The sequence below is a fragment of the Chlorocebus sabaeus genome, chromosome 1 (genome assembly GCF_047675955.1).
Source record: "Chlorocebus sabaeus isolate Y175 chromosome 1, mChlSab1.0.hap1, whole genome shotgun sequence".
NCBI lineage: Eukaryota > Metazoa > Chordata > Mammalia > Primates > Cercopithecidae > Chlorocebus > Chlorocebus sabaeus.
In genome coordinates this window covers 114,595,149-114,607,709 of record NC_132904.1, presented here as the reverse complement: position 1 = coordinate 114,607,709, position 12,561 = coordinate 114,595,149, and the positions used below count along the sequence as shown (strand labels likewise).

At 41.4% G+C, this 12,561-nt stretch overlaps 1 protein-coding gene across 4 annotated transcripts in view; it reads right to left on the bottom strand.

Annotated features, from left to right (window-relative positions):
• Nucleotides 1-12,561, bottom strand: part of UBE4A (ubiquitination factor E4A) — a 40,890-nt gene that overhangs the window by 17,044 nt on the left and 11,285 nt on the right. For 3 of the 4 annotated variants that reach the window (XM_008021060.3, XM_073021356.1, XM_073021357.1), the window contains 8 exons: nt 11,164-11,316; nt 10,158-10,317; nt 9,532-9,734; nt 9,117-9,326; nt 7,548-7,881; nt 6,039-6,159; nt 2,617-2,921; nt 869-1,001 (listed from right to left, as the gene is read on the bottom strand). In XM_008021060.3, coding sequence (XP_008019251.1) covers nt 869-1,001; nt 2,617-2,921; nt 6,039-6,159; nt 7,548-7,881; nt 9,117-9,326; nt 9,532-9,734; nt 10,158-10,317; nt 11,164-11,316 — 1,619 coding nt within the window. The remainder of the gene's footprint in view (nt 1-868; nt 1,002-2,616; nt 2,922-6,038; nt 6,160-7,547; nt 7,882-9,116; nt 9,327-9,531; nt 9,735-10,157; nt 10,318-11,163; nt 11,317-12,561) is intronic. The other variant, XM_008021061.3, reaches the window with a different exon arrangement.

Below are 12,561 nucleotides of genomic sequence, written 5' to 3'. Positions count from 1 at the left end.
TTTAACTTTTGAGTTGACAGCTTACCAACTATGAGGGTGAGCACTTAAGTTTTTGAATGCTTAGCCATTGTTTACTTCTCTGTAATAATGCATTATTTACTGCTTACTATTCTCTGACAGTTTCATGTGGAATAAACTTGCCTTTTCAAGCTTTCTGAGGGTAAAGACTAGAATATAATTATGCTACATTACCCATGACGCATACAGTGTATGCATAATACTTGTTGACTTATGACTTCTCATTAGGTATGCTCAGCTCAGTGAAGAATTGGCTTCTCTCTACTTATCACTGATACGGCTCAGGGAATTGTGGGTCATTCTCTTCATTGTGCAGGAAATCTTCACTTTTGTACACAGAGTTTCCATTTCCTTTAGCCTATGCATCAAAAAAATCAGGGAAGCAATTCTACAAGTCACAGTATCTTCCTTTGGAAAAGAGGTCTAGAAGCTATGAGTGAGAAAACTTGAAATGAGAAATAACATTGACTTCAGTTTACCGCTCATCCAACTCAGAATAGCAAGAACAAGCTTTATCATCATATAATTATTAGAAGATCATTAGCACCTGGCTGCCACTGGTAAGTTTCTGGCATTATGTTAACTACTTTAACCATGGACTAGCAGTGGAATTCCCATAAGATACCTTATATGCAGGATTAAATTCTCTGTGGGCAAAGTTCATTGTTTATTATACCTCTCAACAGTGGGGTTTCTGGCTACCCATATGGATGGTCAGGTGATTCATTAATGTTACTATAACTTCTGAAGGCAACCCCTTATGATTCAGGCTTGTTTATTTCTTGGTTTAGAAGTCTTCTGAATGTTTTACAGCCTAAACAGTGACAGAACCAAGCTTACAGCACTTCACCTTTCTATGCTTCCAGTAAAAATGGTGATAAAGTGAAGGACATGCTCCAGGGAATCTGCTGATGTCTCCAAAATGTCATCGGCAAAGCGGCGGAGAAAAATGAGAAAATCACCCAGGTTATCTGCAAAAAATTCTGAAAAAGAAAATATTCACTGGAGTTAGCCAAACATCTGTATATTTGTACTAATAAACAACACTTAAAGTCCTTTCACCCTACTTAATGAAGGTTAAAAAAAAAAACAACTAAATGTTTTGTTGGTACTAGAGATGGTGATAAGTCAATAAATGTAAAATCTCCTTTAAATGTAAGTCAATTTAAATTTTTATTCAAGTAAATATATGAACAGTAATGACACAAAATGTTAACACACCAGTATACTAATATATACATTTTTAGTCTCAAGGTTAACTGTGGTTTAAACCCTTCAGATGTGTGAGGACGCCCTAAAGATGTTAACGTAAAGATTAACATGTTAGGTGATGGCGGTAGCCAGACTCCAGGACGGTCCTCCAATGATCACTGCTTTTTGGTATTCATGACCTTATGCAGTCCCCTCCCATATTCACTCTTTCAGAGTAGAAGATAAACTCTGAGGCATACAGCAGATGTGATGCTATGTCATTTCCAAGATTAGGGTATAAAAGCTTACAGTCTCCATTTTGGTCACTTGCTCCGGGGGAAGCCAGCTGCCATATCATGAGTAGTATTTAGAAGACACATACATGGCCTAGAAAAGAGGCTGCTGGTCAATAGCACAAGCAACTGAGGCCTGTCAACAACCACATGACTGGGCTTGTAAGTGGATCCTCCAGCCCTAGCAGAGTCCTCAGATTCCTAAGGCCCTGACAGCTTGGCTACGTAACTTCCTGAGGAACTCTGAGTCAGAATCATGCAGCTGAGTAAGCTGTTTGCAGTGTTGTTGTTGCTATTTTATTATTATTATTATTTTTGAGACAGGGTCCTGCTCTGTCACCCAGGCTGGAGTGCAGTAGTGCAATTATGGCTCACTGTGGCCTCAACTTCCTGGGCTCAAGCCATTCTCTCACTTCAGCCCCCTGAGTAGCTGGAACTACAAGTGTGCACCACCATGCCTGGCTAGTTTTTTAGTTTTTGTAGAGACAGGGTCTCCCTATGTTGCCCAGGCCAATCCTGAACTCCTGGGCTCAAGTAATCATCCTGCTTCAGCCTCCCAAAGTGCTGGGATTACAGGCATGCACCATCATACCTGGTCTGTAGTTTTAAGCTGCTATGTTTTGGGGTAATCTGTTACACAGCATGATATGACCAATATAATGGTTAAGAACACATAACCTGATTAGATTGGCAACACCTGCCCACCCCTCAATGACTCACTGACACACACACACACAAACTCTCTCTCTCTTTCCCTTCTGAGTTAACCAATAGGAGCTAATTTTTTTTCTACGAAAAGGACAGGAAAGGTTAGATGAATGTGTAAGTTGAACAAATATTAATGGTAGAAACTAATAGCTCTGAAAACTCTGATTACACTTAATCCTTTGAAGATGATTTTCTGATATGCACAGCAGTGGGGACACAAGGTTGAGGAACAAATTGTTAGTCACCCAATACTTTGACCAGTAGATATTATCTAAGTTTGAGTTGTTTCTCCGAAAACAACTGAATGATAATGAAGAAAGGGTATTTTGAGGATTAAACTTCCAAACTGACCCAGTTAAACTCAGAAGGCTATAAATAGGACATTCCCAAGGGAGAGCCTGCTTACCTGGCACGTAAGCCAAAGAGCTGTAGCCATCTGGCAAAGGAAAGGTTAGCTCTATTGGTTGTGAGCCCTCATTGCCTATGGCCAGTTGAACCAGTAGAACAGCCATGGACACCTGCAAGTTTAGGCAGTTTTGTAGCATTTGTGGCTCTGTCATGGCAGTCTTGGTAGAAAGATAGATGGTCATCAGTCGTTCAAACTGCTCACGAAGACTGTCCGCAGCAGGGCTAGAACTCTGCTGAGCATCCCGCCAGGCAACCTGCAGCCGATGCAGATTTTGGTTGATTTTTACCATCTGATCATGCAACCTGCCCCCAAGAAAGCAGAAGAGATTGGGTCAGGGAAAACAGAAAGTCACACACACACAAAAAAACCAACCAAAAAAACAAAAAAAACCACCTCAATTATTTATCTAGTCTTCTCTTTATGGATAGTAGGGAGTTGCAGTTGCAATGACACAGAGGGCACTCACAAAAGTTTTTGACAGGACACAGGCAGGGTGCACAGCAATGGGAAAACGTTGCCAAGTATTCAACATAATCGAAGCTAATTGCAAATAGTTAGCAGCCTTCAGCTGAAATGCACTATGCAAAGAAAGGCAGCTTGGTTGAGTAGGGTGTAGAATGGGCTGTTACTACATAAAATAAATAATTATTAGGCAAAGTACAAGAAGCCCAGCAGGATAGTTTTACATCACATGAGGGCAATGATCATACTTTGATGCAATGATCATACTTTGATGGGGTTATATGGATAGTCTTTCTTCGGTTAGTAGAAAACTAAGCTGGTGAAAAGGGACTCTAGATTAGTAATGACCACATATAAACTAGTAGCCACCTGAGATGCAATCTAAGAGCAGCTTCCAGCACTCTGTTGTTCAATATTAAATTAAATTATTCTTCAGAAAAGGTCAGCCTAATATTCTCTACTGAAAGGAAGACACATAATTCAAAGTTATGGATAATAGTCCAAAATCATTTCCTTTGGCTCTGTAGATAATGTCTTGGCTAGTTAATATTGGGAAACTAGATGATATTCATTTTTTGTTTGAACCTAGGCAGTTGAGCAGGTTAAGCACATGCTGAACTTTTATCTACTGTCTTATTTAAAATGTCTATGATGGAGATTTCTCTCTAAAGATATAATTTCATTCCTCCAGCAATGTGTTGACTGAGTAGTTTTGAAAAATGCTCTGCATCAATTCAGGTATCTTGAGAAGGTATTAAAAATTGCTATTCCTAGTGTCCCTTTCTATGACTGCGTTGCTGTTTTCTCCCTCTACTTATACCTGTCATAATCAGCTAAATCAGAGGAAACAAATTACAGAATAATGAACAGCCAGAACCAGAACTGTTTTTGGAAGTCATACATTCTAGTTCTAAAATCTTCACATTTCTAGAATCTTCTTTATCTAATGTCTTTTGTGGTCCTATTGATCTCATCAGACTCCCTTATAAACATTTCCTTAATTTTTGCCATTTTTGTCTCTCTGTAGAGTTAGAACTTGGTCTTTTTTTTAAAAAATTAATTAATAATTATTATTTTTTTTGAGATAGATTCCCGTTCTGTTGTCCAGGCTGGAGTGCAGTGGCACGATCTCGGCTCACCGCAACTTCCGCCTCCCAGGTTCAAGCAATTCTCCTTCTTCAACCCTAACCCTAACCCTAACCCTCCTGAGTAGCTGGGACTATAGGCACGTGCCACCAAGCCAGGCTAATTTTTTGTATTTATAGTAGAGACGGGGTTTCACCGTGTTAGCTAGGATGGTCTTAATCTCCTGACCTTGTGATCTGCCCGCCTCGGCCTCCCAAAGTGTTGGGATTACAGGCGTGAGCCCCTGCGCCTGGCCAAACTTCATCTTTTATCACCAGGAGTAGTAATGAATTTTTTTTTTTTTTTTTGAGACAGGGTTTCACTATGTTGCCCAGGCTGGAGCACAGTGGTTCAATCTCAGCTCACTGCAGTCTCAACATTCTGGGCTCAAGAGATCCTCCCACCTCAGCCTCGTGATTAGCTGACACTACAGGCACATGCCACCATGCCCAGCTAATTCTTGTATATTTTGTAGAGATGGGGTTTTGCCATGTTGCCCAGGCTGCTCTCAAACTCCTGGGCTCAAGTGTTCGGCCTGCCTCGGCCTCCCCAAGTGCTAAGGATTACAGGCATGAGCCACCACACCTGGCCAGTAGTGAAAATTTAAGAGCAGAAAGTGTAATATAAAATGAAAACAATTCCACTTTCCCAGATCATAACAGAAAGAAAGCTATTTAATTTTTAAAGTTTAACAGGTCAAAAGTTAAAAACAGGTCAGGCACAGTGGCTCATGCCTGTAATCCCAGCACTTTGGGAGACCAAGGTGGGTGGATCACCTGAGGTCGGGAGTTCGAGACCAGCCCGGCCAACACGGCGAAACCCCATCTCTACTAAAAAAATACAAAATCAGCTGGGCATGGTGGTGCATGCCTGTAATCCCAGCTACTTGGGAGGATGAGGCAGAAGAATTGCTTGAACCCAGGAGGTGGAGGTTGCAGTGACCAGAGAATGTGCCACTGTACTCCAACCAAGGTGACAAGAGCGAAAATCCATCTCAACAACAACAATAAAAGTTAAAAATAAATTTAAGGAATCTGGACAAAGCTGATTCATGAAACACAAATAAATTCATAAAATGCCCCTTTTCTATTAGATTTTAATGTAAGCCTTTAGAATAACCTCAGATTATATCTCTAAGACTCTCCCTCTCTTTTTTTTTTTTTTTTTTTTTAAGAGACAGGTTATCACTCTGTCACCCAGGATGGAGTACAGTTGCACAATCATAGCTCACTGTGGCCTCCAACTCCTCGGCTAGAGCAATCCTCCTGCGTCAGCCTCTGGAGCAGCTAGGACTACAAGCATATGCCACCATGCCTGGCGATTTTTTTTTTTTTTTTTTTTTTTTTTTGAGACGGAGTCTGGCTCTGTCGCCCAGGCTGGAGTGCAGTGGCCGGATCTCAGCTCACTGCAAGCTCCGCCTCCTGGGTTTACGCCATTCTCCTGCCTCAGCCTCCCGAGTAGCTGGGACTACAGGCGCTGCCACCACGCCCGGCTAGTTTTTTGTATTTTTTTAGTAGAGACAGGGTTTCACCGTGTTAGCCAGGATGGTCTCGATCTCCTGACCTCGTGATCCGCCCGTCTCGGCCTCCCAAAGTGCTGGGATTACAGGCTTGAGCCACCGCGCCCGGCCGATTTTTTTGGTAGAGATGGGGGTCTTTCTTGCCCAGTTTAGTGGTCTTAAACTTCTGGCCTCAAGCAATCCTTCTGCCTTGGCCTCCCAAAATGCTGAGATTAAAGATGTGAGCTTCTGTGCCTGGCCAAAGACTCAATTTCTACCTTCTGGTTATCAACACAACTCAACTGTTTCTTCCTAATGACATCAGAGGAGTTACCTGTGAAATCCCAAGTACAAGGTATACTCTGTCAGGGCAAGGTTCTCTGTTACAAGGTTGTAGTTCTGTGGAAACTTTGGCTCCTGCACAGCTGGGATCAAACAGGTTTCTTTGTCCAAACCTCAAAGAGGTTAAAAAAAAAAAAAAGACAAAACAAGGGTAAATGTCTTGTCACAGACATCCATCTTGGTCTCCAGTCTCCTCTTACACTCATTCAATTTCCATACTGTTAGCAGTGATATCTTCTTAAAAACATTTCTTGTCATATTAGTTCTTTGTCTAAATATATCTTTTGGCTTCTCACCGTCTACAGAAATACAGTTAAATCTTTTTCACTTGACCATGAAATCACCAAAAATTAAAAGGAATAATACTATAGATTGTTTCAAGTGATAGGCAATAGATCATTTGTATTTATTTTGTGTTTTTCTGAATTTGATTATTTGCTTTTGAGCAGTTATCATGTTTACAATTAGAATTATAAAACTGGAATGAAATATACCAAAATTAAGAGTGATTTCACTTAGAGTGGTAGGATTATGAGTCATTTATTTTCTTTTCATTTCTCTGTACTGTTTTCTCCAGTCCAGCCCCAACAATCTTCCTCCCTTGACCCATTTCCTCCCCAACTCAACCCCATCTACCCCTTGCCCTAGCCACATTGAGCCTCTCACCATTTCTTAGTCAAGACTTTCCATAGTTTTATACCTTTACACTCGCTTTTCTCTCTGTATAAAGGGAGCCTCTTGCTTCTTTGCCTGGTAAAACCTAACTTGTCTCTCAAGACTCAGCTATGAAGACCTCCAACTTCTGCAGAATTGTTTACTCCCTCCTCTGTGCTCACACAGCTTAGCCCTATACCGTATTATAATTATCTGTTAATATATCTGCCTTCTGGAGCCTGAGTTCAAAAAGGATGAGGACTCTGCTTTATTCATTTTTATGATGTATGAATGAATGAACATGCAAGGCTGCCAAATCCAGAGAGAAGGTCTCACTAAAGTACAACATTTAAAAGCTACCAGGTGTTTTTTTTTTCCTCTCAAAAATCTGTCTTTAAAAAATTCCGGCCGGGCACAGTGGCTCACGCCTATAATCCCAGCACTTTGAGAGGCTGAGGCGGGTGGATCATGAGGTCAAGAGATCGAGACTATCCTGGCCAACATGGTGAAACCCCATCTCTAAAATTCGCTGGGCATGGTGGCATGCACCTGTAGTCCCAGCTACTCAGAAGGCTGAGGCAGGAGAATTGCTTGAACACGGGAGGCAGAGATTGCAGTGAGCCGAGATAGTGCCACTGCACTACAGCCTGAGTGACAGAGTGAGACTCTATCTCAAAAAAAAAAAAAAAAAAAAAATCTAAATAGCTCTTGTTTCTGCCTCATCTTTTTTTGAGAAAGGAACTCTGTGAGAAAGGATAAGGGAGTGAATGCTTTACACGTTACACACACATACACACACACACATGCGCACACACACAAGGTTTTGAGAAGCCTGGTTCTCCCCTACCTCTCATGTGCACATTTTTAATTTTTCGTTCTTCATCATTCAACTCCTTGAGGGCACAGTATGTGGGATTAAAGGTGAGGAGCCGAGAGGATCTGGGTTTGCAAAATGGCTGGCATAGCTTCAGGAGAGCAGCACCCAGATTCAGAAAGAAGGCATCCGAGGCATACATTTGGAAAAAGATTTCTGGCATCTGATTGGCCCAAATCTTGGTGCGGCCTGCATTTGCATGCAAACAGTTTCCAAGCCAGGACAAGATACAGTGTTTGGTTTCTGGAGAGAGCTGGAGTAAGTTCTTCAGCATCTGGTAGATCTTTTCGTGGAACTGAGCCATGAACTGTTCAACCGGAAAACAACCACAGAACGTTCCAGTTTCACAATCCTAGTATTTTTTATTCCCAAACCTTAGCAACTGGCAGTTTCTAAAAATATGCTAATCCTAATCTTTCCCCTCACTCTCTGCGCCTTATCCCCTAATTTGATTTTAAAATATATTTCTGGGCACTTATAAGAGATTTTCTGATCAGCTGCCGAACTGTAGATGGCATTACATAGTATTAGAGCATAGGTCTGTAAATTTTTTCTGCAAAGGGCTAGACGATAAAGATTTCTGGCATTACTTACCATACAGTGTCTGTAGCAATTATTCAACTCTATCACTGTAGCGTGAATTCAAACCACAAACAATACATATACTAATGGGCATGACTATGTTCAATAAAACTTTATTTATAAAAACAGGCGGCAGGCCAGATTTGGCCACTGCTAGTTTGCCATGCCCTGCCTTAGAGAGTTGTAATGATTAATGAATAGGAGACTTATACTAATAAATAAGAAACTTAAATCCCCAATTCAATCATTTAAATGCCTCATGTTAGCCAGACCTCTACTATAATTTATGTGAAGAAGCCCAAATAGAGAGGGCATAGGTTAGACAGGAAAAGGAAGAAAAACTGGGTTTATAAGCTAGAGTTCAGTCAAAAGGTTTTCAGAGCTAAAGGTATAGCTCAGTGAGAAAAATGAGGGTTGCAGGGAAGTAGCTGTAGCAGTGCTACAGCAAAGGGTAAGGAGTAGCAGCAGCTCATTCTTAACCCACACAAAGGTTTATCCTCTGTTCTTAGCATATGCTAAAAGGAGGGCATTGTGTTTTTTTTTTTTTTTTTTTTGAGACAGAGTCTCATTCTGTCATCCAGGCTGGAGCGCGATGATGCAATCATGGCTTACTGAAGTCTTGACCTCCCAGGCTCAAGTGATCCTCCCACCTCAGCCTCCCGAGTAGCTGGGATGACAGATGCTTGCACCATGCCCAGCTAAGTTTTGTATTTTTTTGTAGAGATGGGGGTCTCACTGTGTTGCCCAGGCTGGTTTCAAATTGAACTCCTGGGCTCAAGCGATCCTCCCACCTTGGCCTCCAAAGTGCTGGGATTACAGGCTTGAGCTACCATGCCCAGCTTTAATTTATTTATGTGATGTAAAAGCCAACTAGATCAATTTGCTTTTCCAGAGAGGCCTGAGCAGCCTTATCTGTATCTGCTTCTGAGAAAACTATTTTAAGATCGGGGGCTGGGATACCCTGGTAAACAGTTCCACCTGATGGATGTTGGCCTCCTGTACTTTGATCTCCTGGGGGCTGGAACGAGATGGATTCAAAAAGTAGCCATGATTTTCTACAACACCCGGAGTCTTTAATAAGCAGGAGATATTCAGAATTACTCCCAGCAAGGTCTTCTGGTACATTTGCCCATTGGTAGGGTCCTTGGGCTGAATGTATTCTACAAAAACCTGTAAGAGAAGACAAGTCCTGCTTATTCGTCTGCATGGTGAGATAAGGTGATGGGGTGGGAGGGCCTCAAAACAGTTAAGTTGATACAACAACCAAGCTATCTTTTTCTTATTTTATAGGTAATATTATAGTGTCTTCAGGATACGGAAGCATAATGTATTACACATCCAGCTCAACTGAATATATATCATCTTTCAGACTTACCTTTGCCATATCTTTTTGCCTAGTGAAATAGAGAAGAATATCCAGATATGCATACAAAAGGATCTGACAGAGCTCGAGATCTTTTATTCGGCCCAATAAAATATCAAACACTGGAATCATGACTTCTGGAAATGTTCGAACTTCCTCATCCAATATCAAGGCTTCAATGACCTCTTCCAAAAACTCAGTTACATCTTCAAAATCTAACAGAAGACAAATGAGAGAGAAAGGAGGGCACAACAATTTTTACACGCCTTTACACGCTAGCTCTTTACTTTCAATAATTTTTTTTTTTTTTTTTTTTTAAAGAGATGGGGGTCTTGCTTTTTTGCCCAGCCTGGAGTGTAGTGGCTATTCACAGGTGTGATTATAGCACACTACAGCCTCAAACTCCTGGGCTCAAGGAATCCTTCTGCCTCAGCCTCCAGAGTAGATGGGACTACAAGGGTGTGCTACCATGCCCGGCTTTATTTTACTGGTACTCAACCTCAAAGATCAATATGTGAGCCCTCTTCCTTAATCTGTACCAGAACCATAATGGCTCTGAGACTTTCTAATGCAATTAGTGAAATTTTAAATCTGAAAATCAAAATGTAGAAGCTTACAGATTTTGCTCATGTACTCACGGGCTCCCTGGATGGCTTCTAACATCAAATCTACCAGTTGCTCATGGATGTTTTGGTCAACATAGATCTCTGGGGTGAGAAGAACTGTTCGGGTATTAGACACAGTGAGGTTTCTGCACTGCACTGCAAAGGGTAGCAGGTTCTCTGGAACTTTGGTAATCTGCAAACAGCATGAAGAAAAGAGCGAATAGTCTAACTCTAATCTGGAATGAAAGTAGACATAGTGAATAGAATAGAAGAGACAGACTGGTTTCCTGTGGATGCTTGAAAATTAATTAGAGATTCAATCCTTGGCTTAAGGAATCATCTATCTGCCTATTTAAAGTTCCAATCCTGGAAATGTCAGGCTTAGCCTACTCTAATATTTACATCTCAGTGGAAATGAATTCATGAGTCCTTTTCTGTTTTTTTGAGACAGAGTCTTGCTCTGTCACCCAGTCTGGAGTGCAGTGGTGTGATCTCAGCTCACTGCATCCTCCACCTCCCAGCTTCATGTGATTCTCCTGCCTCAGCCTCCTGAATAGCTGGGATTATAAACGTGTGCCACCACGCCTGGCTACTTTTTGTATTTTTAGTAGAGAAAAGGTTTTGCCACATTGGCCAGGCTGATCTCGAACTCCTGGCCTCATGTGATCCGCCTGCCTTGGCCTCCCAAAGTGCTGGGATTACAGGAGTGAGCCACTGTGCCCAGCCTCATGACACTTTTTTAAGGATGTGATTTCTAAAGAGGTTTTGGAGAGAATAGGCGTAACTAGTTAATTGGGGAGAAGGGTGGACCCCAACATACAGAAAGCACAGACTAAAGCTTTAGTGCATCTGATATCCAGTGTTTTAAACATACTATGACATATATAAATTGGTATAAAAGCTTTACTGTCCCTGATATTCAGTTCTAGACATACTATGACATATATAAATTGATATAAAGACGGATCCAACTCTGGCCTACATGCTAAAGTCATACCCAAGAGGACAATATAGTATTCAATGGGGATTATTCCTTTACCTCTTCCTTGGCTCTCTGGAAGCAGGAGTAAAGGTAACAAAAAATGTGCCTCTCCCCTGCATCTCGATCAGCAGAGAGATTTAGCGTTGTAGAAGAAGTCATGTTAATTAAGTGGTTGCCTGGATCTTGAAGTAATAAGCGAGCGAAGAGGGCCTATAAAGAGAAACAAACAAAAATACTAAACTATTGCAAAATTAATCTTAGAACATTAAGATGTAAAAGGTAATTCTGATAGTTTATTAGCAAGAATCACAGATTTGAACGTAGAGTGAAGGAGAAATAAAGGGCCCTGTATCTTTTTACTTTAGAAAATATTAGAAAATTATGGTATATATAAAGTTATCCTAAACTAAGCCTCAAGTGTCTAGTATAGCCCCAGCATAGAGTAGGCATTAAAAGACTATTTGTTGAATGGTGCTGAGATCAGTGATTAAACTTAAATGTGAAATCTACTATTCTGTGTGATTGTTGATCTCATTCAGACTTATATAAAGATACTCTAAATGTGAAGTTAAACTGCAAGGTGTCAACTGTCTTTCCTACCAAACTTTTATTCTTTTAACGTTACTCAGGCACCTGCAAGGTACAACACACTGTTTTTTCAAAGTGCTGTGGTTTACATGTTTGTCTCCAACAAAATTCACGTTGAAATTTGATCTCCATGTGGCACTGTTGGAGGTGGGGCTAGCGGGAGGTGTCTGGGTATGGAAGCGGATCCCTCATGAACTGCTTGGTGCTGTTCTCAAGGTGGTGAATGAGTTCTTGCTCTCACAAGATGGTATTAATTCTCATAGGAATGGATAAATTCCCTCCAGAGTGGGTTCTTATTAAGCCAGGACACCTCTCAGGTTTTCTCCTCTTTGCGTGTGTCCTCATCGTATGTGTCCTTTGCTGACTTCCTCTACCATGCTGTGAGGCAGCACAAAAGCCCTCACCAGCGGCCAGGGACATGCCCTGAAACTTCTCAGCCTGCAGAACTGTGAGCTAAAGAAACCTTTCTTTATAAATTACTGTTTGGGTGTTCTTTTTTTTTTCTTTCTATAGACAGGTCTTTCTTACTCTGTCTCTCAGGCTGGAGTGCAGAGGCTCACTGCAGCCTCTGCCTCTCAGGCTCAAGCAATCCTCCCACCTCAGCCTCCTGAGTAGCTGGGACTTCAGGTACATGCCATCACAGCCAGTTAATTCTTTGTATTTTTTGTAGAAACATGGTTTTGTTGTGTTGCCAGGGATGGTAACTCTTGGTCTGAAGAGATCCTCCCAAAGTGCTGGGATTACAGGTGTGAGCCACTGTGCCCAGTCACAGGTATTCTTTTATAGCAACACAAAACAGACTAAGATAGAAAGGATATACAGAAGAAAAAGTGATGAGCCTTGTCCTTAAGAACTTAAGTTTAATAG